Source organism: Salvelinus fontinalis, chromosome 41 (assembly GCF_029448725.1).
Source record: "Salvelinus fontinalis isolate EN_2023a chromosome 41, ASM2944872v1, whole genome shotgun sequence".
Lineage (NCBI taxonomy): Eukaryota > Metazoa > Chordata > Actinopteri > Salmoniformes > Salmonidae > Salvelinus > Salvelinus fontinalis.
Window position 1 is genome coordinate 1,842,145 of NC_074705.1, and position 25,674 is coordinate 1,867,818.

The 25,674-nt window shown below is 49.5% G+C and overlaps 1 protein-coding gene across 2 annotated transcripts in view; it reads left to right on the forward strand.

Moving 5' to 3' along the window:
• Positions 1-2,339: 2,339 nt before the first annotated feature.
• LOC129840287 (vacuolar protein sorting-associated protein 8 homolog) overlaps positions 2,340-25,674 on the forward strand; it is a 27,242-nt gene continuing 3,907 nt past the window's right edge. The window contains exons 1-4 of one of the 2 annotated variants that reach the window (XR_008757188.1): positions 2,340-2,528; positions 3,515-3,680; positions 5,357-5,398; positions 19,089-19,169. Coding sequence is in view for 1 of the 2 variants with exons in the window: in XM_055908053.1 (XP_055764028.1) it covers positions 3,321-3,680; positions 5,357-5,398; positions 19,089-19,169 (483 nt within the window). In the remaining variant the exon portion in view is untranslated. Of the gene's footprint in view, positions 3,681-5,356; positions 5,399-19,088; positions 19,170-25,674 lie in introns of both variants that reach the window. The other variant, XM_055908053.1, reaches the window with a different exon arrangement.

Genomic DNA, 25,674 nt, shown 5'->3' on the forward strand with positions numbered 1-25,674 from the left:
GTACTATTTAACATGCTGAGAGAGGAGAGAGGATGACTGGTGGGTTGTACAGTACTATTTAACATGCTGAGAGAGGAGAGAGGATGACTGGTGGGTTGTACAGTACTATTTAACATGCTGAGAGAGGAGAGAGGATGACTGGTGGGTTGTACAGTACTATTTAACATGCTGAGAGAGGAGAGAGGATGACTGGTGGGTTGTACAGTACTATTTAACATGCTGAGAGAGTAGAGAGGATGACTGGTGGGTTGTACAGTACTATTTAACATGCTGAGAGAGGAGAGAGGATGACTGGTGGGTTGTACAGTACTATTTAACATGTTGAGAGAGGATGACTGGTGGGTTGTACAGTACTATTTAACATGTTGAGAGAGGATGACTGGTGGGTTGTACAGTACTATTTAACATGTTGAGAGAGGATGACTGGTGGGTTGTACAGTACTATTTAACATGCTGAGAGAGGATGACTGGTGGGTTGTACAGTACTATTTAACATGCTGAGAGAGGAGAGAGGATGACTGGTGGGTTGTACAGTACTATTTAACATGCTGAGAGAGGATGACTGGTGGGTTGTACAGTACTATTTAACATGTTGAGAGAGGATGACTGGTGGGTTGTACAGTACTATTTAACATGCTGAGAGAGTAGAGAGGATGACTGGTGGGTTGTACAGTACTATTTAACATGCTGAGAGAGGATGACTGGTGGGTTGTACAGTACTATTTAACATGTTGAGAGAGGAGAGAGGATGACTGGTGGGTTGTACAGTACTATTTAACATGTTGAGAGAGGATGACTGGTGGGTTGTACAGTACTATTTAACATGCTGAGAGAGTAGAGAGGATGACTGGTGGGTTGTACAGTACTATTTAACATGCTGAGAGAGTAGAGAGGATGACTGGTGGGTTGTACAGTACTATTTAACATGCTGAGAGAGGATGACTGGTGGGTTGTACAGTACTATTTAACATGTTGAGAGAGGAGAGAGGATGACTGGTGGGTTGTACAGTACTATTTAACATGTTGAGAGAGGAGAGAGGATGACTGGTGGGTTGTACAGTACTATTTAACATGTTGAGAGAGGAGAGAGGATGACTGGTGGGTTGTACAGTACTATTTAACATGCTGAGAGAGGATGACTGGTGGGTTGTACAGTACTATTTAACATGCTGAGAGAGGAGAGAGGATGACTGGTGGGTTGTACAGTACTATTTAACATGCTGAGAGAGGATGACTGGTGGGTTGTACAGTACTATTTAACATGTTGAGAGAGGATGACTGGTGGGTTGTACAGTACTATTTAACATGTTGAGAGAGGAGAGAGGATGACTGGTGGGTTGTACAGTACTATTTAACATGCTGAGAGAGGAGAGAGGATGACTGGTGGGTTGTACAGTACTATTTAACATGCTGAGAGAGTAGAGAGGATGACTGGTGGGTTGTACAGTACTATTTAACATGTTGAGAGAGGAGAGAGGATGACTGGTGGGTTGTACAGTACTATTTAACATGTTGAGAGAGTAGAGAGGATGACTGGTGGGTTGTACAGTACTATTTAACATGTTGAGAGAGGAGAGAGGATGACTGGTGGGTTGTACAGTACTATTTAACATGTTGAGAGAGGAGAGAGGATGACTGGTGGGTTGTACAGTACTATTTAACATGCTGAGAGAGGATGACTGGTGGGTTATACAGTACTATTTAACATGCTGAGAGAGTAGAGAGGATGACTGGTGGGTTGTACAGTACTATTTAACATGCTGAGAGAGGATGACTGGTGGGTTGTACAGTACTATTTAACATGCTGAGAGAGTAGAGAGGATGACTGGTGGGTTGTACAGTACTATTTAACATGTTGAGAGAGGATGACTGGTGGGTTGTACAGTACTATTTAACATGCTGAGAGAGGAGAGAGGATGACTGGTGGGTTGTACAGTACTATTTAACATGCTGAGAGAGGAGAGAGGATGACTGGTGGGTTGTACAGTACTATTTAACATGCTGAGAGAGGAGAGAGGATGACTGGTGGGTTGTACAGTACTATTTAACATGCTGAGAGAGGAGAGAGGATGACTGGTGGGTTGTACAGTACTATTTAACATGCTGAGAGAGTAGAGAGGATGACTGGTGGGTTGTACAGTACTATTTAACATGCTGAGAGAGGATGACTGGTGGGTTGTACAGTACTATTTAACATGTTGAGAGAGTAGAGAGGATGACTGTGATTCTGTGAGAATTATTTTCCAGGGGAAGATAACAGTAACTCCAGCCGTTCTCTTTCAAACATTTGTCCAGAGCACAAACTGATCTGGGGTCAGGATACAATAAATGAAATAATTCCCCCCCCTTCCCCCCCAGACGTTACTGGAGACGACCACCAGTCTGTTGAACCATGACCTCCACTGGTCCCTGTCTCACCTGCGAGCGGCGGTCAGCAGGGGGCTCCACCCCCGGCAGGACCACTGTAACATCTGTCTGCAGCAGTACAAGAGACGTCAGGACAGCCCAGATGAAATCATCATATTCAGGTCGTCACCACAACATTCACATCAACATGGGTTCTCTACAACCGCTTCTGACTGGCATGTTCTGATAGAGGATGAACGGTGTCTGATCTGTTTACAGTACAATGTTCTGATAGAGAATGAACGGTGTCAGATCTGGTTACAGTACAGTGTTCTGATGGAGGATGAATGGTGTCAGATCTGTTTACAGTACAATGTTCTGATAGAGAATGAACGGTGTCAGATCTGGTTACAGTACAATGTTCTGATAGAGGATGAACGGTGTCAGATCTGGTTACAGTACAATGTTCTGATAGAGAATGAACGGTGTCAGATCTGGTTACAGTACAATGTTCTGATAGACGAACGGTGTCAGATCTGTTTACAGTACAGTGTTCTGATAGAGAATGAATGGTGTCTGATCTGTTTACAGTACAATGTTCTGATAGAGGATTAATGGTGTCAGATCTGTTTACAGTACAGTGTTCTGATAGAGAATGAATGGTGTCAGATCTGTTTACAGTACAATGTTCTGATAGAGAATGAATGGTGTCAGATCTGTTTACAGTACAATGTTCTGATAGAGAATGAATGGTGTCAGATCTGTTTACAGTACAGTGTTCTGATGGAGGATGAATGGTGTCCGATCTGTTTACAGTACAATGTTCTGATAGAGAATGAATGGTGTCAGATCTGTTTACAGTACAATGTTCTGATAGAGAATGAATGGTGTCAGATCTGTTTACAGTACAATGTTCTGATGGAGGATGAATGGTGTCCGATCTGTTTACAGTACAATGTTCTGATGGAGAATGAATGGTGTCAGATCTGTTTACAGTACAATGTTCTGAACCTGTCACCTCACTGAACATTTCCCGTGCTGGTGCTGTAGTGGAGTCTCCACACGGTAATGCTGTTAACACGTGTGTGTGTGTGTGTGTGTGTGTGTGTGTGTGTGTGTGTGTGTGTGTGTGTGTGTGTGTGTGTGTGTGTGTGTGTGTGTGTTGTAGCTGCGGCCACCTGTACCACTGCCAGTGTCTGCAGCGGAAGGGGAGTGGCCACGCGGAGCCCAGGCTGCTGCAGGTCTGGAGCTGCTACAAGTGTCTCTCCTCACAGAGAGGGAGGGCCGGGGTCACCACGGAGACCGGGAGGGGGCGGAGCACCTCCCTCGCACAGGTCAGTCAGTGACATCACACAGAGTATGACCTCTGACCTGTTAATTTGGTTGGTTGGTTGTGTGTTATTTTATAGTAGTTGCTCGTGAGAGGGGGAAGAGAAGACAGGTTATGTGCTCACTGCCCACAAAATGAGGTGGAAACTGAGCTGCACTTCCTAACCTCCTGCCCAATGTATGACCATATTAGAGACACATATTTCCCTCAGATTACACAGATCCACAAAGAATTCAAAAACAAACCCAATTTTGATAAACTCCCATGTCTACTGGGAGAAATACCACAGTGTGACATCACAGCAGCAATATGTGGGACCTGTTGCCACAAGAAAAGGTCAACCAGTGAAGAACAAACACCATTGTAAATACAACCCATATTTATGATTATTTATTTTCCCTTTTGTACTTTAGCTATTTGCACGTCGTTACAACACTGTATATATACATAATATGACATTTGTAATGTCTTTAATCTTTTGGGACGGGCGGAGAGAGTAGGGTGGGGGACGGGCGGAGAGAGAGTGGGGGAGGGGGTGCGAGTCAAGTGGGGGAGGGGGAGAATGAGTGCGAGGGGCAGAGTGGGGGGAGCGAGTCGAGTGGGGGGAGGGGCAGGGAGGTAGTCGAGTGGGGGGAGGGGCGGGGAGGTAGTCGAGTGGGGGGAGGGGCGGGGAGGTAGTCGAGTGGGGGGAGGGGCGGGGAGGTAGTCGAGTGGGGGGAGGGGCGGGGAGGTCGTCGAGTGGGGGGAGGGGCGGGGAGGTCGTCGAGTGGGGGGAGGGGCGGGGAGGTCGTCGAGTGGGGGGAGGGGCGGGGAGGTCGTCGAGTGGGGGGAGGGGCGGGGAGGTCGTCGAGTGGGGGGGGGGGGCGGGGAGCGAGTCGAGTGGGGGGAGGGGCGGGGAGCGAGTCGAGTGGGGGGAGGGGCGGGGAGCGAGTCGAGTGGGGGGAGGGGCGGGGAGCGAGTCGAGTGGGGGGAGGGGCGGGGAGCGAGTCGAGTCGAGTGGGGGGAGGGGCGGGGAGCGAGTCGAGTCGAGTGGGGGGAGGGGCGGGGAGCGAGTCGAGTCGAGTGGGGGGAGGGGCGGGGAGGTAGTCGAGTCGAGTGGGGGGAGGGGCGGGGAGGTAGTCGAGTGGGGGGAGGGGCGGGGAGGTAGTCGAGTGGGGGGAGGGGCGGGGAGGTCGTCGAGTGGGGGGAGGGGCGGGGAGGTAGTCGAGTGGGGGGAGGGGCGGGGAGGTAGTCGAGTGGGGGGAGGGGCGGGGAGGTAGTCGAGTGGGGGGAGGGGCGGGGAGGTAGTCGAGTGGGGGGAGGGGCGGGGAGGTAGTCGAGTGGGGGGAGGGGCGGGGAGGTAGTCGAGTGGGGGGAGGGGCGGGGAGGTAGTCGAGTGGGGGGAGGGGCGGGGAGCGAGTCGAGTGGGGGGAGGGGCGGGGAGCGAGTCGAGTGGGGGGAGGGGCGGGGAGCGAGTCGAGTGGGGGGAGGGGCGGGGAGCGAGTCGAGTGGGGGGAGGGGCGGGGAGCGAGTCGAGTGGGGGGAGGGGCGGGGAGCGAGTCGAGTAGGGGGAGAGTGAGTTGAGTGGGGGAGGGGAAGGGGAGAGTAACCTTTAGAGAAGCAACACACACAGCTCTCTCTTCCTCCATCTGTCTGTCACTTCATTCTGTTTTCTGATGGTCACCTCTCTTGTTGTTTCAGACCAAAGTGATGTCCAGGGAAGCAGGGGAAGAAGGGAGAAAGGTGAGTCATGTTGGGGGGTAGCCTCTCATAGGTAGCATCCAGACAGCCCACCTGTCTGTCTTACACTCTCTCTCTCTGAATTTAAGGGTTTTATTGGCATGGGAAACATGTTTACATTGCCTTTAGCAAGTGAAGTAGATAATAAACAAAAGTGAAATAAACAATACAAAAATCTCTGTCCTTCTCTCTCTCTCCTTTTTTTTCTCTCTCTCCTTTTTCTCTCTCTCTCCTTTTTCTCTGTCTCCTCTCTCTCTCTCTCACTCTCACTAACACTCTCACTCACACTCACTCTCTCTCACACTCACTCTCTCTCACACACTCTCTCTCTCTCTCTCTCACACTCTATTTCTGTCTTTCACCTACTTAGTCTATATCAACAGCCCTTCCCTCCAGGAGAAAATACAGAACAGTGATTAGTGGTGGTGTTTTCTCCAGCTAGCTGTGTGTCTGACTGTAGCAGACCATTCTGCCATCTGACTGGCGTGTAATTGGTTTATTCAAATTAGTTGTCTAGTAAATAAATATCCAAACACTGAGCGGCTGAGTTTAATGAAGGTTCTGGAAACTCTCGCTCTCTCTCTCTCTCTCTCTCTCTCTCTCTCTCTCTCTCTCTCTCTCTCTCTGAATGGCTGAGTTTAATGAAGGTTCTGGAAACTCTCGCTCTCTCTCTCTCTCTCTCTCTCTCTCTCTCTCTCGCTCTCTCGCTCTCTCGCTCTCTCGCTCTCTCGCTCTCTCGCTCTCTCGCTCTCTCGCTCTCTCGCTCTCTCTCTCTCTCGCTCTCGCTCTCACTCTCTCTGAGTGGCTGAGTTTAATGAAGGTTCTGGAAACTCTCGCTCTCTCTCTCTCTCTCTCTCTCGCTCTCGCTCTCTCTGAGTGGCTGAGTTTAATGAAGGTTCTGGAAACACACAATCACTTCTCTCTCTCCCCTATGCTTTCTCTCTCACTTTCTCTCATCGCTCTCTCTCTCTTTCTTAGTCGCTCGTCTCTCTTACTCTCTCTCTCTCTCTCTCTCTCTCTCTCTTTCTTAGTCGCTCGTCTCTTACTCTCTCTCTCTCTCTCTCTCTCTCTCTCTCTCTCTCTCTCTTTCTTAGTCGCTCGTCTATTACTCTCTCTCTCTCTCTCTCTTTCTTAGTTGCTCGTCTATTACTCTCTCTCTCTCTCTCTCTCTTTCTTAGTCGCTCGTCTATTACTCTCTCTCTCTCTCTCTTTCTTAGTCGCTCGTCTCTCTTACTCTCTCTCTCTCTTTCTCTCTCTTTCTTAGTCGCTCGTCTCTCTTACTCTCTCTCTTTCTCTCTCTCATTCTTAGTCGCTCGTCTCTCTTACTCTCTCTCTCTCTTAGTCGCTCGTCTCTCTTACTCTCTCTCTCTCTCTCTTAGTCGCTCGTCTCTCTTACTCTCTCTCTCTCTCTCTTAGTCACTCGTTTCTCTTACTCTCTCTCTCTCGCTCTCTCTCGCTCTCTCTCTCTTACTCTCTCTCTCTCGCTTTCTTAGTCACTCGTCTCTCTTACTCTCTCTCTCTCGCTCTCGCTCTCTCTCTCTTACTCTCTCTCTCTCTCGCTTTCTTAGTCGCCTCGTCTCTCTTACTCTCTCTCTCTCTCTCTCTCTTACTCTCTCTCTCTCTCTTTCTTAGTCACTCGTCTCTCTTACTCTCTCAATTGAATTCTCTCACTGTTTATCTGTTAGTTATTTTCTCTCTGTTGTCCAGACTGTTGTGGCCTTGTGAAGATGACTGTTATGTGACACTAGATAACTGGATGTTATTGACTCTGTCTGTGTCCCAAATCAACCATGTTCCCCACGTAGTGCACTACAAACATACTGCACTCTATAGGTAATCGGGAGCATCTATTTGGGACGCAGACTATCTGTGGTGCCGGGTGGTAATTATGACGTTGACGTCCAGCAGCCTCTCGGTCATAACCTGTTAATCCACCATGATTCATTTTAATCAGGTTACCACCACAGCAAGACCCATACACACACACCATACACACAGCATACACACACCATGCACACAGCATACACACACCATACACACACCATACACACACCATGCACACAGCATACACACACCATACACACAGCATACACACACCATGCACACAGCATACACACACCATACACACACCATACACACAGCATACACCATACACACACCATACGCACACACCATACACACGGCATACACACACCATACACACACCATACACACACACCATACACACACCATACACACACACCATACACACACCATACACACACACCATACACACACCATACACACGGCATACACACACACCATACACACACACCATACACACACACGGCATACACCCACCATACACCCACCATACACACAGCATACACCCACCATACACACACACACAGCATACACACACACAGCATACACACACACAGCATACACACACACAGCATACACACACACAGCATACAGACACACAGCATACAGACACACAGCATACACACACACAGCATACACACACAGCATACACACACACAGCATACACACAGCATACACACAGCACACACACAGCACACACACAGCACACACACACCATACACACAGCACACACACAGCACACACACAGCACACACACACCATACACACAGCACACACACAGCATACACACAGCACACACACAGCACACACACAGCACACACACAGCACGCACACAGCATGCACACACCATACACACAGCATACATACACAGCATACACACACCATGCATACACACAGCATGCGCACACCATGCGCACAGCATACACACACCATGCACACACACAGCATGCACACACCATACACACACAATACACACAGCATGCACACCGCATGCACACACCATGCACACACACAGCATGCACACAGCATACACACACCATGCACACACAATACACACAGCATGCACACCGCATGCACACACCATGCACACAGCATGCACACAGCATACACACACCATGCACACACCATGCATACACACAGCATGCATACACCATGCACACAGCATACACACACAGCATACACACATCATGCATACACACACCATGTATACACACAGCATGCATACACACAGCATGCACACACCATGCACACACCATGCACACACCATACACACAGCATACACACAGCATACACACACTCATTCGCTGTAACTATGACATACAAACATGAACATTGAAAATAGAATATTAACACACACACACCCACAGAGAAATCCAGCGCCAGCAGAAAGTATTCACACCCCTTATTCCACATTATGTCGCGTTACATCCTGAATTTGTTGAAAATGCAATACATAAATATCTAATTTACATAATTATTCAAACCCTTTGTTTTGACACTCCACATTGAGCTCAGGTGGATCCAATTTCCTTTGATCAGCCTTGATTGGAGTCCACCTGGGACCAATTCAATTGTTTGGACATGATTTAGAAAGATACACACCTGTCTATATATAAGGTCCCACAGTTGACAGTGCAGGAACTATACCATGAAGTCAGAGGAACTGGAGGAACTGTCCCTAGATCTCACAGATAGAACTGTGATGAATCAGATCGACTATATAGACAGCAGTATGTGGACACCCCTTCAAATGAGTGGATTTGGCTATTTCAGTCACACCCGTTGCTGACAGATATACAATTGAGCACACAGCCATGCAATCTCCATAGGGGCACATTGGCAGTAGAATGGCCTTACTGAAGAGCTCAGTGACTTTCAACATTGCACTGTCATAGGATGCCACCTTTCCAACGAGTCAGTTTGTCAAATTTCTCCCCACCTAGAGCTGTCCCGGTCAACTGTAAGTTCTGTTATTATGAAGTGGAAATGTCTAGGAGCACAAGCTGAAGCGCGTAGCGCATAAAAATTGTCTGTCCTCGGTTGCAACACTCACTACCGAGTTCCAAACTGCCTCTGGAAGCAACGTCAGCACAAGAACTGTTCGTCGGGAGCTTCATGAAATGGATTTCTGTGGCCCTGTGCACAAAGCAAGGTCCATATAGAAATGGTTCGTCGCGATCGGTGTGGAAGAACTTGACTGGCCTGCACAGAGCCCTGACCTCAACCCCATCAAACACCTTTAGGATGAATTGGAACGCTGAGCTGCGCACCAGGTCTTATCGCTCCAACATCAGTGCCCGTCTTCAATAATGCTCTTGTGGCTGAATGGAAGCAAGAGTCTGCCTATAGCTGGCCGTCCGACCAAACTGAGCAACCGGACAAGAAGGACCTTGATCGCGGAGTTGACCAAAAACCCAATGACCACTCTGACATTACTACAGTGTTCCTTGGCTGAGTTGGGAGAACCTGCCAGAAGGACAACAGTCTCTACAGAACTTCTCCAATCTGGGCTTTATGGGAGAGTGGCCAGACGGAAGCCACTCCTGAGAAAAAGGCACATGATAGCACACCTAGTGTTTGCAAAAAGGACTGTGAAAGACAGAGCATGAGGCAAAATGTTCTGTGGTCTGATCAGACTGAAATTGAACTCTTTGGTCTGAATGCAAAGCGCTATGTCTGGAGAAAACCAGGCACAGCTCATCACTCGTCTCACATCATCCCTACCATGAAGCATGGTGGTGGCAGCATCATACTATGGGGATGCTTTTCAGCGGCAGGGACTGGGAAACTGGTAGGGATAGAGGGAACAATGAATGGAGCCAAATACAGGCAAATCCATGACGAGAACCTGCTTCACAGTGCAAACAACCTTCGATTGGGGCGAAGATTTACGTTCCAACAGGACAATGACCCCAAGCATACAGCCATAGCAACGCTGGAATGGCTTCAGAACTAGAATGTGAAAGTCCTTGAGTGGCCCAGCAGAAGCCCAGACTTGAATCCCATTGAAAACTTGTGGAAAGACTTGAAGATAGCTGTTCACCGCCGCTTTCCATCTAATTTAACAGAGCTTGAGACAATCCCCAAATTCAGATGTGTAAAGCTGATCCAGACATCCCCAAAACGACTCAAAGCTGATCCAGACTGCCCCAAAACGACTCAAAGCTGATCCAGACTTCCCCAAAACGACTCAAAGCTGATCCAGACTTCCCCAAAACGACTCAAAGCTGATCCAGACATCCCCAAAACGACTCAAAGCTGATCCAGACATCCCCAAGACGACTCAAAGCTGATTCAGACATCCCCAAAATGACTCAAAGCTGATTCAGACTTCCCCAAGACGACTCAAAGCTGATCCAGACTTCCCCAAAACTGATCCAGACTTCCCCAAAACGACTCAAAGCTGATCCAGACTTCCCCAAAACGACTCAAAGCTGATCCAGACATCCCCAAAACGACTCAAAGCTGATCCAGACATCCCCAAGACGACTCAAAGCTGATTCAGACATCCCCAAAATGACTCAAAGCTGATTCAGACTTCCCCAAGACGACTCAAAGCTGATCCAGACTTCCCCAAAACTGATCCAGACTTCCCCAAAACGACTCAAAGCTGATCCAGACTTCCCCAAAACGACTCAAAGCTGATCCAGACATCCCTAAGACGACTCAAAGCTGATCCAGACTTCCCCAAAACTGATCCAGACTTCCCCAAAACGACTCAAAGCTGATCCAGACTTCCCCAAAACGACTCAAAGCTGATCCAGACTTCCCCAAAACGACTCAAAGCTGATCCAGACTTCCCCAAAACGACTCAAAGCTGATCCAGACATCCCCAAGACGACTCAAAGCTGATCCAGACTCAATCGCCACCAAAGGTGCTTTTACAAAGTATTGACCCAGGTGTGAATACTTATATAAATGAATTTTCTGTATTTTAAAAATTAAAATAAATTGATGGTGTATTGTGTGTAGATGGGTGAGAGAAAACAAATCAATGTAATCCATTTAGAATTCAGGCTGTAACACACCAACATGGAGACTAAGTCAAGGGAAATTAACACTTTCTGATCCATCACACTATCAGTGCTTTGCTGTTCACCGTCCCAGAATCCCTCACATCTCTCTATCTCTCTCTGTCAGCGTTTGAAAATGTCATCTCACCAATCAGACAACACTCTCACACATCTGTTTAGCCTCCAGTCAATGTTGTAAATGTCACTTCTACCCTGCATTTATCTTAAATAACTCTGACTTTTCAAACCAAATTATCTTTCTCTTGTTCCTCGTTGCCTTTCAGCCAATCTTCATGCAGGTCACGTTTGATGGGTTTTTCCTCAGGCGCTGGCATTTTACAGTTATTATAAAGATCCAAATCACCAGAGGGCCGTGAAAACAATTATTGTTTTATTATGTTATTTTTTGGTTAATTGAAGCCTGTCAACAGTGGAAGTCTTTGGAGCTTCTATAGTGTCCGAGAGATGTGGATAGTGTCCTAGAGACGTGGATTGTGTCCTGGAGACGTGGATAGTGTCCTGGAGATGTGGATAGTGTCCTGGAGATGTGGATAGTGTCCCGGAGATGTGGATAGTGTCCGGGAGATGTGGATAGTGTCCTGGAGATGTGGATAGTGTCCTGGAGATGTGGATAGTGTCCTGGAGATGTGGATAGTGTCCTGGAGATGTGGATGGTGTCCTGGAGATGTGGATAGTGTCCTGGAGACGTGGATAGTGTCCTGGAGACGTGGATAGTGTCCTGGAGACGTGGATAGTGTCCTGGAGACGTGGATAGTGTCCTGGAGACGTGGATAGTGTCCTGGAGATGTGGATAGTGTCCTGGAGATGTGGATAGTGTCCTGGAGATGTGGATAGTGTCCTGGAGACGTGGATAGTGTCCTAGAGATGTGGATAGTGTCCTGGAGATGTGGATGGTGTCCTGGAGATGTGGATGGTGTCCTGGAGATGTGGATGGTGTCCTGGAGATGTGGATGGTGTCCTGGAGATGTGGATGGTGTCCTGGAGATGTGGATGGTGTCCTGGAGATGTGGATAGTGTCCTGGAGATGTGGCTAGTGTCCCGGAGATGTGGCTAGTGTCCCGGAGATGTGGCTAGTGTCCCGGAGATGTGGCTAGTGTCCCGGAGATGTGGCTAGTGTCCCGGAGATGTGGCTAGTGTCCCGGAGATGTGGCTAGTGTCCCGGAGATGTGGCTAGTGTCCCGGAGATGTGGCTAGTGTCCCGGAGATGTGGCTAGTGTCCCGGAGATGTGGCTAGTGTCCCGGAGATGTGGCTAGTGTCCCGGAGATGTGGCTAGTGTCCCGGAGATGTGGCTAGTGTCCCGGAGATGTGGCTAGTGTCCCGGAGATGTGGCTAGTGTCCCGGAGATGTGGCTAGTGTCCCGGAGATGTGGCTAGTGTCCCGGAGATGTGGCTAGTGTCCCGGAGATGTGGCTAGTGTCCCGGAGATGTGGCTAGTGTCCCGGAGATGTGGCTAGTGTCCCGGAGATGTGGCTAGTGTCCCGGAGATGTGGCTAGTGTCCCGGAGATGTGGCTAGCGTCCCGGAGATGTGGCTAGTGTCCCGGAGATGTGGCTGGTGTCCCGGAGATGTGGCTGGTGTCCCGGAGATGTGGCTGGTGTCCCGGAGATGTGGCTGGTGTCCCGGAGATGTGGCTGGTGTCCCGGAGATGTGGCTGGTGTCCCGGAGATGTGGCTGGTGTCCCGGAGATGTGGATGGTGTCCCGGAGATGTGGATGGTGTCCCGGAGATGTGGATAGTGTCCCGGAGATGTGGATAGTGTCCCGGAGATGTGGATAGTGTCCCGGAGATGTGGATAGTGTCCTGGAGACGTGGATAGTGTCCTGGAGATGTGGGTAGTGTCCTGGAGATGAGGGGCGTTGATAATAGTGTCCTAGAGATGAAAGATGGGGATAGTGTCCTAGAGATGAGAGACGTGGATAGTGTCCTAGAGATGAGAGACGTGGATAGTGTCCTATAGATGTGGGTAGTGTCCTGGAGACGTGGATAGTGTCCTGGAGATGTGGATAGTGTCCTGGAGATGTGGGTAGTGTCCCGGAGATGTGGATGGTGTCCCGGAGATGTGGATGGTGTCCCGGAGATGTGGATGGTGTCCTGGAGATGTGGATAGTGTCCTGGAGATGTGGATAGTGTCCTGGAGACGTGGATAGTGTCCTGGAGATGTGGGTAGTGTCCTGGAGATGAGGGACGTTGATAATAGTGTCCTAGAGATGAAAGATGGGGATAGTGTCCTAGAGATGAGAGACGTGGATAGTGTCCTAGAGATGAGAGACGTGGATAGTGTCCTATAGATGTGGGTAGTGTCCTGGAGACGTGGATAGTGTCCTGGAGATGTGGATAGTGTCCTGGAGATGTGGGTAGTGTCCTGGAGATGTGGGTAGTGTCCTGGAGATGTGGATAGTGTCCTGGAGATGTGGATAGTGTCTTGGAGATGTGGATAGTGTCTTGGAGATGTGGATAGTGTCTTGGAGATGTGGATAGTGTCCTGGAGATGTGGATAGTGTCCTGGAGATGAGTGACGTTGATAATAGTGTCCTAGAGATGAAAGACGGGGATAGTGTCCTAGAGATGAGAGACGTGGGTAGTGTCCTAGAGATGAGAGACGTGGATAATAGTGTCCTAGAGATGAGAGACGGGGATAGTGTCCTATAGATGTGGATAGTGTCCAAGAGATGAGAGACGTGGATAGTGTCCTAGAGATGAGGGACATGGATAATAGTGTCCTATTGATGAGAGACGTGGATAATAGTGTCCTAGAGATGAGGGACGTGGATAGTGTCCTAGAGATGAGGGACATGGATAATAGTGTCCTAGAGATGAGAGACGTGGATAATAGTGTGCTAGAGATGAGAGACGTGGATAATAGTGTCCTATTGATGAGAGACGTGGATAATAGTGTCCTAGAGATGAGAGACGTGGATAATAGTGTCCTAGAGATGAGAGACGTGAATAATAGTGTCCTAGAGATGAGAGACGTGAATAATAGTGTCCTAGAGATGAGGGACATGGATAATAGTGTCCTAGAGATGAGAGACGTGGATAATAGTGTCCTAGAGACGTGGATAATAGTGTCCTAGAGACTGGGATAGTGTCCTAGAGATGTGGATAGTGTCCTAGAGATGAGGGACGTGGATGGTGTCCTATAGATGAGAGACGTGGATAATAGTGTCTTAGAGACGAGTGCCTGGGATAGTGCCCTAGAGATGAGGTACGTGGATAATAGTGTCCTAGAGATGAGGGACGTGGATAATAGTGCCCTAGAGATGAGGGACGTGGATAATAGTGCCCTAGAGATGAGGGACGTGGATAATAGTGTCCTAGAGATGAGGGACGTGGATAGTGTCCTAGAGATGAGGGACATGGATAATAGTGTCCTAGAGATGAGAGACGTGGATAATAGTGTGCTAGAGATGAGAGACGTGGATAATAGTGTCCTATTGATGAGAGACGTGGATAATAGTGTCCTAGAGATGAGAGACGTGGATAATAGTGTCCTAGAGATGAGAGACGTGAATAATAGTGTCCTATTGATGAGAGACGTGGATAATAGTGCCCTAGAGATGAGGTACGTGGATAATAGTGTCCTAGAGATGAGAGACGGGGATAATAGTGCCCTAGAGATGAGGGACGTGGATTATAGTGCCCTAGATATGAGGGCGTGGATTATAGTGCCCTAGATATGAGGGACGTGGATAATAGTGCCCTAGAGATGAGGGACGTGGATAATAGTGTCCTAGAGATGAGGGACGTGGATAGTGTCCTAGAGACGTGGATAGTGTCCTAGAGACGTGGATAGTGTCCTAGAGACGTGGATAGTGTCCTAGAGACGTGGATAGTGTCCTAGAGACGTGGATAGTGTCCTAGAGACGTGGATAGTGTCCTAGAGATGAGGGATGGGGATAGTGTCCTAGAGACGAGAGACGGGATAGTGTCCTAGAGATGAGAGATGTGGATAGTGTCCTATTGATGAGAGATGTGGATAGTGTCCTATTGATGAGAGATGTGGATAGTGTCCTATTGATGAGAGATGTGGATAGTGTCCTATTGATGAGAGATGTGGATAGTGTCCTATTGATGAGAGATGTGGATAGTGTCCTATTGATGAGAGATGTGGATAGTGTCCTATTGATGAGAGATGTGGATAGTGTCCTATTGATGAGAGATGTGGATAGTGTCCTATTGATGAGAAACTGGATAGTGTCCTATTGATGAGGTACTGGATAGTGTCCTATTGATGAGAGACTGGATAGTGTCCTATTGGTGAGAGACTGGATAGTGTCCTAGAGATGAGAGATGTGGATAGTGTCCTAGAGATGAGAGATGTGGATAGTGTCCTATTGATGAGAGATGTGGATAGTGTCCTATTGATGAGAGATGTGGATAGTGTCCTATTGATGAGAGATGTGGATAGTGTCCTATTGATGAGAGATGTGGATAGTGTCCTATTGATGAGAGATGTGGATAGTGTCCTATTGATGAGAGATGTGGATAGTGTCCTATTGATGAGAGATGTGGATAGTGTCCTATTGATGAGAGATGTGGATAGTGTCCTATTGATGAGAAACTGGATAGTGTCCTATTGATGAGGTACTGGATAGTGTCCTATTGATGAGAGACTGGATAGTGTCCTATTGGTGAGAGACTGGATAGTGTCCTATTGGTGAGAGACTGGATAGTGTCCTATTGGTGAGAGACTGGATAGTGTCCTATTGGTGAGAGACTGGATAGTGTCCTATTGGTGAGAGACTGGATAGTGTCCTATTGGTGAGAGACTGGATAGTGTCCTATTGGTGAGAGACTGGATAGTGTTCTATTGATGAGAGACTGGATAGTGTCATATTGATGAGAGACGGGATAGTGTCCCATTGATGAGGGACGGGAATAGTGTCCCGGAGATGAGGGACGGGGATAGTGTCCTGGAGATGAGGGACGGGGATAGTGTCCTGGAGATGAGGGACGGGGATAGTGTCCTGGAGATGAGGGACGGGGATAGTGTCCTGGAGATGAGGGACGGGGATAGTGTCCTGGAGATGAGGGACGGGGATAGTGTCCTGGAGACGAGGGACGGGGATAGTGTCCTGGAGACGAGGGACGGGGATAGTGTCCTGGAGACGAGAGACGGGGATAGTGTCCTGGAGACGAGAGACGGGGATAGTGTCCTAGAGACGAGAGACGGGGATAGTGTCCTAGAGACGAGAGACGGGGATAGTGTCCTAGAGACGAGAGACGGGGATAGTGTCCTAGAGACGAGAGACGGGGATAGTGTCCTAGAGACGAGAGACGGGGATAGTGTCCTAGAGACGAGAGACGGGGATAGTGTCCTAGAGACGAGAGACGGGGATAGTGTCCTAGAGACGAGAGACGGGGATAGTGTCCTAGAGACGGGGATAGTGTCCTAGAGACGGGGATAGTGTCCTAGAGACGAGAGACGGGGATAGTGTCCTAGAGACGAGAGACGGGGATAGTGTCCTAGAGGCGAGAGACGGGGATAGTGTCCTAGAGGCGAGAGACGGGGATAGTGTCCTAGAGACGAGAGACGGGGATAGTGTCCTAGAGACGAGAGACGGGGATAGTGTCCTAGAGACGGGGATAGTGTCCTAGAGACGGGGATAGTGTCCTAGAGACGGGGATAGTGTCCTAGAGACGGGGATAGTGTCCTAGAGACGGGGATAGTGTCCTAGAGACGGGGATAGTGTCCTAGAGACGGGGATAGTGTCCTAGAGACGGGGATAGTGTCCTAGAGACGGGGATAGTGTCCTAGAGACGGGGATAGTGTCCTAGAGACGGGGATAGTGTCCTAGAGACGAGAGACGGGGATAGTGTCCTAGAGACGAGAGACGGGGATAGTGTCCTAGAGACGAGAGACGGGGATAGTGTCCTAGAGAGATACCAGAGATCCCATATAAGACGTTTAATAGATGAGTGTTTTATTTCATTCTGTGGGGGATAATTCATGTGTTGTTCTCTGAGCTGAACTCTACCCGGTTCTTATACATTTCACAACCCCTAAATCAACCATATAACCAATCAACCAACGTCTGTGGCTGATCCATGTCGCTGTGTTGTGGCTGATCCATGTTGCTGTGTTGTGGCTGGTCCATGTTGTTGTGTTGTGGCTGATCCATGTTGCTGTGTTGTGGCTGATCCATGTTGTTGTGTTTTGGCTGATCCATGTTGCTGTGTTGTGGCTGATCCATGTTGCTGTGTTGTGGCTGATCCATGTTGCTGTGTTGTGTTGTGGCTGATCCATGTTGCTGTGTTGTGGCTGATCCATGTTGTTGTGTTGTGTTGTGGCTGATCCATGTTGTTGTGTTGTGTTGTGGCTAATCCATGTTGCTGTGTTGTGGCTGATCCATGTTGCTGTGTTGTGGCTGATCCATGTTGCTGTGTTGTGGCTGATCCATGTTGCTGTGTTGTGGCTGATCCATGTTGCTGTGTTGTGGCTGATCCATGTTGCTGTGTTGTGGCTGATCCATGTTGCTGTGTTGTGGCTGATCCATGTTGTGTTTATGGCTGATCCATGTTGCTGTGTTGTGGCTGATCCATGTTGCTGTGTTGTGGCTGACCCATGCTGACGTGTTGTGGCTGATCCATACTGATGTGCTGTGGCTGATCCATGGTGATGTGTTGTGGCTGATCCATGCTGATGTGTTGTGGCTGATCCATGCTGATGTGCTGTGGCTGATCCATGCTGATGTGTTGTGGCTGATCCATGTTGCGGTGCTGTGTTGTGGCTGATCCATGTTGCTGTGTTGTGGCTGATCCATGCTGATGTGCTGTGGCTGATCCATGCTGATGTGTTGTGGCTGATCCATGTTGCGGTGCTGTGTTGTGGCTGATCCATGCTGATGCGTTGTGGCTGATCCATGCTGATGTGCTGTGGCTGATCCATGCTGATGTGTTGTGTTGTGGCTGATCCATGCTGATGTGTTGTGGCTGATCCATGCTGATGTGTTGTGGCTGATCCATGCTGATGTGTTGTGGCTGATCCATGCTGATGTGTTGTGGCTGATCCATGCTGATGTGCTGTGGCTGATCCATGTTGATGTGCTGTGGCTGATCCATGCTGATGTGCTGTGGCTGATCCATGCTGATGTGATGTGTTGTGGCTGATCCATGCTGATGTGCTGTGGCTGATCCATGCTGATGTGATGTGTTGTGGCTGATCCATGCTGATGTTTTGTGGCTGATCCATGCTGACGTGTTGTGGCTGATCCATGCTGATGTGTTGTGGCTGATCCATGCTGATGTGCTGTGGCTGATCCATGCTGATGTGCTGTGGCTGATCCATGCTGATGTGATGTGTTGTGGCTGATCCATGCTGATGTGCTGTGGCTGATCCATGCTGATGTGCTGTGGCTGATCCATGCTGATGTGCTGTGGCTGATCCATGCTGATGTGCTGTGGCTGATCCATGCTGATGTGCTGTGGCTGATCCATGCTGATGTGTTGTGGCTGATCCATGCTGATGTGTTGTGGCTGATCCATGCTGATGTGTTGTGGCTGATCCATGCTGATGTGTTGTGGCTGATCCATGCTGATGTGTTGTGGCTGATCCATGCTGATGTGATGTGTTGTGGCTGATCCATGCTGATGTGATGTGTTGTGGCTGATCCATGCTGATGTCTTGTGGCTGATCCATGCTGATGTCTTGTGGCTGATCCATGCTGATGTGCTGTGGCTGATCCATGCCGATGTTCTGTGGCTGATCCATGCCGATGTGTTGTGGCTGATCCATGCTGATCTGCTGTGGCTGATCCATGCTGATGTGTTGTGGCTGATCCATGCTGATGTGTTGTAGGTGTTTGCTGAGACCACATTGGACCCCCAGCAGAGTCAGTCCTGGGACCAGCTACGATGTCTCTACAGAGGACCTTCCAGGGTAGGTCTGCTACTCCTTTCTGGCTTTCTCTGTCTCCTCTCTCGCCTCTCATTTTATTTTTCTCTCTGCATTCAAACATGGAAGGCGTCACTGTCAGTAAGTGGATAGACTAAAGGATTAGCTAGCATCAATACTTCCTATAGCTGACTGGACTTTGAATAATGATGGAGAGAGACAGGCAGGCAGAGAGACAGGCAGGCAGGCAGAGAGACAGGCAGGCAGGCAGAGAGACAGGCAGGGAGAGAGACAGGCAGAGAGACAGACAGGCAGAGAGAGACAGGCAGAGAGACAGACAGACAGGCAGAGAGAGACAGACAGGCAGAGAGAGACAGACAGGCAGAGAGAGACAGACAGGCAGAGAGAGACAGACAGGCAGAGAGACAGACAGACAGGCAGAGAGACAGACAGACAGGCAGAGAGACAGACAGACAGGCAGAGAGACAGACAGACAGGCAGAGAGACAGACAGACAGGCAGAGAGACAGACAGACAGGCAGAGAGACAGACAGACAGGCAGAGAGAGACACAGGCAGACAGGCAGAGAGACAGACAGACAGGCAGAGAGAGACACAGGCAGACAGGCAGAGAGACAGACAGACAGGCAGAGAGAGACACAGGCAGACAGGCAGAGAGAGACAGGCAGACAGGCAGAGAGAGACACAGGCAGACAGGCAGAGAGAGACAGACAGGCAGGCAGGCAGAGAGACAGGCAGAGAGCGAGGGAGACCATTTAACTCTGTGATCACTTGTTTCCTCCTCACTGACAGAGAGGACAGTACTTTTGGAGAGAACTGATCTACTACCTCTCTTCCTCTACCATCCTTCTGTTCTGTTCAGGAGAAATATCCTCCTCCCTTCTCTCCTCCCTTCCTCTCCTTATCCCTTCCTCTCCTCCCTCTCCTTATCCCTTCCTCTCCTCCCTCTATTTCCTTATCCCTCCATTCCTCTCCTCCCTTCTCTCCCTCTCCTCCCTTCCTCTCCTTTCCCCCCCACTCCTCTCCTCCCTCTCTTCCCTCCCTCTCCTGATCCCTCCTCTCCTCCCTCCCTCTCCTGATCCCTCCTCTCCTCCCTCCCTCTCCTGATCCCTCCCTCTCCTGATCCCTCCTCTCCTCCCTCCCTCTCCTGATCCCTCCTCTCCTCCCTCCCTCTCCTGATCCCTCCTCTCCTCCCTCCCTATCCTGATCCCTCCTCTCCTCCCTCCCTCTCCTGATCCCTCCTCTCCTCCCTCCCTCTCCTGATCCCTCCTCTCCTCCCTCCCTCTCCTGATCCCTCCTCTCCTCCCTCCCTCTCCTTATCCCTCCTCTCCTCCCTCCCTATCCTGATCCCTCCTCTCCTCCCTCCCTCTCCTGATCCCTCCTCTCCTTCCTCCCTCTCCTGATCCCTCCTCTCCTCCCTCCCTCTCCTGATCCCTCCCTCTCCTGATCCCTCCTCTCCTCCCTCCCTCTCCTGATCCCTCCTCTCCTCCCTCCCGCTCCTGATTCCTCCCTCCCTCTCCTGATTCCTCCCTCCCTCTCCTTATTCCTCCTCTCCTCCCTCCCTATCCTGATCCCTCCTCTCCTCCCTCCCTATCCTGATCCCTCCTCTCCTCTCCTCCCTCCCTCTCCCTATTTTCCCTCCATGGTGTTAAAAGCTATGTGTGTCTTATCCTCCCACATTAGTATAAAAGGAACAGAGAGAGAGAGAGAGCCTCCTCTATTCCGTCCCCTTATTAATTCATTTTGGTTTACCGGGGCGTAAAAACACACACATAAACACACACACACACACACTCTCATTCATTCTTCATGAATTCATGTACCTCAGCCTCTGTGCTCATAAACCCCATCCTGATGTACCTCAGCCTCTTCATGTACCTCAGCCTCTGTGCTCATGTACCCCATCCTGATATAACCTGTGTTGAGAGCTGAACCAACAATAACAGAGTGAGTGACCTTTTGAAGTTGAAAGGATTAATGCCATTGTGTGGAGAATGAATTCTCTATGTAAGCAGCCAATGAGACTGTTGCCAGTAGGGTCCTAACCTCGCCCATGTCGTCCAGGGTTGGGTTCAATTCAGTAGTTTTCAATTCAATTATATTCACATCAATGAAGAAATGGAAAAATATTATTCTCTTGGGACAATGGCAACAACCAGTAGCGTTGGTACTCTGTCGTCGTGGAGATGTTGTGTTACCATGGCGACATGTTCCCATCTTTGACCCTAATCCTTTCAGAGTTAGAAGAGCCCTTCTGATAGATTTGATGGTTGCACACACACACACACACACACACACACACACACACACACACACACACACACACACACACACACACACACACACACACACACACACACACACACACACACACGTGTTAACAGCATTACCGTGTGGAGACTCCACTACATCTGTCTGAGGTCTGAACAAGTGAATGATAGGAGAAGACACACACAGATGGGTGGCTGAGTACCATGTAGCTTCCCTTAGAGATCATGACATGATGAAGACTGTCAAACTGTTAGAATATATCCCATCAATACAGAGGAGAGTGGGAGAGAGGGAGGGGGAGGGAGGGAGGGAGAGAGAGATAGATAGATAGAATGTGCTGGATGAAAGTAGGCAGGGGAAGGGACTCCTCTCGCTCTGGTCTCAAAAATTAGAGTAGGAGGAACGAACGGCCTGGTGGAGGGTTAATACCCCGTATCAAACATCCTGCCTGGTGGAGGGTTAATACCCCCGTATCAAACATTCTGCCTGGTGGAGGGTTAATACCCCCGTATCAAACATCCTGCCTGGTGGAGGGTTAATACCCCGTATCAAACATCCTGCCCGGTGGAGGGTTAATACCCCGTATCAAACATCCTGCCTGGTGGAGGGTTAATACCCCGTATCAAACATCCTGCCTGGTGGAGGGTTAATACCCCGTATCAAACATCCTGTCTGGTGGAGGGTTAATACCCCGTATCAAACATCCTGCCTGGTGGAGGGTTAATACCCCGTATCAAACATCCTGCCTGGTGGAGGGTTAATACCCCGTATCAAACATCCTGCCTGGTGGAGGGTTAATACCCCGTATCAAACATCCTGCCTGGTGGAGGGTTAATACCCCGTATCAAACATCCTGCCTGGTGGAGGGTTAATACCCCGTATCAAACATCCTGCCTGGTGGAGGGTTAATACCCCGTATCAAACATCCTGCCTGGTGGAGGGTTAATACCCCGTATCAAACATCATGCCTGGTGGAGGGTTAATACCCCGTATCAAACATCATGCCTGGTGGAGGGTTAATACCCCCGTATCAAACATCCTGCCTGGTGGAGGGTTAATACCCCGTATCAAACATCCTGCCCGGTGGAGGGTTAATACCCCGTATCAAACATCATGCCTGGTGGAGGGTTGATACCCCGTATCAAACATCCTGCCTGGTGGAGGGTTAATACCCCGTATCAAACATCCTGCCTGGTGGAGGGTTAATACCCCCGTATCAAACATCCTGCCTGGTGGAGGGTTAATACCCCCGTATCAAACATCCTGCCTGGTGGAGGGTTAATACCCCGTATCAAACATCATGCCTGGTGGAGGGTTGATACCCCGTATCAAACATCCTGCCTGGTGGAGGGTTAATACCCCGTATCAAACATCCTGCCTGGTGGAGGGTTGATACCCCGTATCAAACATCCTGCCTGGTGGAGGGTTAATACCCCGTATCAAACATCCTGCCTGGTGGAGGGTTAATACCCCGTATCAAACATCCTGCCTGGTGGAGGGTTAATACCCCGTATCAAACATCCTGCCTGGTGGAGGGTTGATACCCCGTATCAAACATCCTGCCTGGTGGAGGGTTAATACCCCGTATCAAACATCATGCCTGGTGGAGGGTTAATACCCCGTATCAAACATCATGCCTGGTGGAGGGTTGATACCCCGTATCAAACATCCTGCCTGGTGGAGGGTTAATACCCCGTATCAAACATCCTGCCCGGTGGAGGGTTAATACCCCGTATCAAACATCATGCCTGGTGGAGGGTTAATACCCCGTATCAAACATCCTGCCTGGTGGAGGGTTAATACCCCGTATCAAACATCCTGCCTGGTGGAGGGTTAATACCCCGTATCAAACATCCTGCCTGGTGGAGGGTTAATACCCCGTATCAAACATCCTGCCTGGTGGAGGGTTAATACCCCGTATCAAACATCCTGCCTGGTGGAGGGTTAATACCCCGTATCAAACATCCTGCCCGGTGGAGGGTTAATACCCCGTATCAAACATCATGCCTGGTGGAGGGTTAATACCCCGTATCAAACATCCTGCCTGGTGGAGGGTTAATACCCGTATCAAACATCCTGCCTGGTGGAGGGTTAATACCCCGTATCAAACATCCTGCCTGGTGGAGGGTTAATACCCCGTATCAAACATCCTGCCTGGTGGAGGGTTAATACCCCGTATCAAACATCCTGCCTGGTGGAGGGTTAATACCCCGTATCAAACATCCTGCCTGGTGGAGGGTTAATACCCCGTATCAAACATCCTGCCTGGTGGAGGGTTAATACCCCGTATCAAACATCCTGCCTGGTGGAGGGTTAATACCCCGTATCAAACATCCTGCCTGGTGGAGGGTTAATACCCCGTATCAAACATCCTGCCTGGTGGAGGGTTAATACCCCGTATCAAACATCCTGCCTGGTGGAGGGTTAATACCCCGTATCAAACATCCTGCCTGGTGGAGGGTTAATACCCCGTATCAAACATCCTGCCTGGTGGAGGGTTAATGCCCCGTATCAAACATCCTGCCTGGTGGAGGGTTAATACCCCGTATCAAACATCCTGCCTGGTGGAGGGTTAATACCCCGTATCAAACATCCTGCCTGGTGGAGGGTTAATACCCCGTATCAAACATCCTGTCTGGTGGAGGGTTAATACCCCGTATCAAACATCCTGCCTGGTGGAGGGTTAATACCCCGTATCAAACATCCTGCCTGGTGGAGGGTTAATACCCCGTATCAAACATCCTGTCTGGTGGAGGGTTAATACCCCGCATCAAACATCCTGCCTGGTGGAGGGTTAATACCCCGTATCAAACATCCTGCCTGGTGGAGGGTTAATACCCCGTATCAAACATCCTGCCTGGTGGAGGGTTAATACCCGTATCAAACATCCTCCCCTCTCTTCTATCACCAGTCAGTGGGTGTTGTGGTTCCTTCCGTTGTGATCATTAGCAGCTTCACACCTAAAGTCTTACTCTGTTGGTCTGTCCCTTATCTCTTCAATTCTTTCTCTCCCCTCCACCTTCTCTCTATTTCTCTCTCTATACAATTATCTCTCCCCTCCACCTTACCTCCCTAATTCTCTCCTTTTCTTTCTCTCTCTACCCTCCACATTCTCTCTAATTTCTCTATAGAATTCTTTAGACCCTCCACCTTGTCTCTCTAATTCTCTCTCTCTCCCCTCCACCTTCTCTCTAATTCTCTCTCTCCCTCCCTCTCTCCCTCCCTCTCTCTCCCTCATTCTCTGTCTCTCTGTCTCTCTCTCCCTCCCTCATTCCTTCCTTTCCTCTCTCTCTGGTGGGTCCCTCTCTCTCTCTAATTCTCTCTCACTCACCTCCATAAGTGTCCAGTAGATTTAATTAAAACATGGCATCATCTCCCTCTGTCATTTTCCATGCCTGGCTTTCAAGTAGGCTGCTCCTGCTGATTGCGCAACTCCAATGTTCCCTTTCCACTGTCTGATTAGCCAATTCAAAGAGACTTAGCTACACTCCTTCCTCTCTTCCCCACTCCCCTTCCTCTCCCTCCTATTAATAGGATATACATCCTGCATATGGTTCCTATATTCTACTGTACAATGTTCTATATTCTGTACCATTCATATGCAATCTCTTCTCATTCTGTAGCAGCCAGCCTCCTCTCCCTCCTATATATGTCAGTCAGCCTCCTCTCCCTCCTATATATGTCAGTCAGCCTCATCTCCCTCCTATAGATGTCAGTCAGCCTCCTCTCCCTCCTATAGATGTCAGTCAGCCTCCTCTCCCTCCTATAGATGTCAGTCAGCCTCCTCTCCCTCCTATAGATGTCAGTCAGCCTCCTCTCCCTCCTATAGATGTCAGTCAGCCTCCTCTCCCTCCTATAGATGTCAGTCTGCCTCCTCTCCCTCCTATAGATGTCAGTCTGCCTTCTCTCCCTCCTATAGATGTCAGTCTGCCTCCTCTCCCTCCTATAGATGTCAGTCAGACTCCTCTCCCTCCTATAGATGTCAGTCAGCCTCCTCTCCCTCCTATAGATGTCAGACTGCCTCCTCTCCCTCCTATAGATGTCAGACTGTTCCTCTCCCTCCTATAGATGTCAGACTGTTCCTCTCCCTCCTATAGATGTCAGACTGTTCCTCTCCCTCCTATAGATGTCAGTCTGCCTCCTCTCCCTCCTATAGATGTCAGTCTGCCTTCTCTCCCTCCTATAGATGTCAGTCTGCCTCCTCTCCCTCCTATAGATGTCAGTCAGACTCCTCTCCCTCCTATAGATGTCAGTCAGACT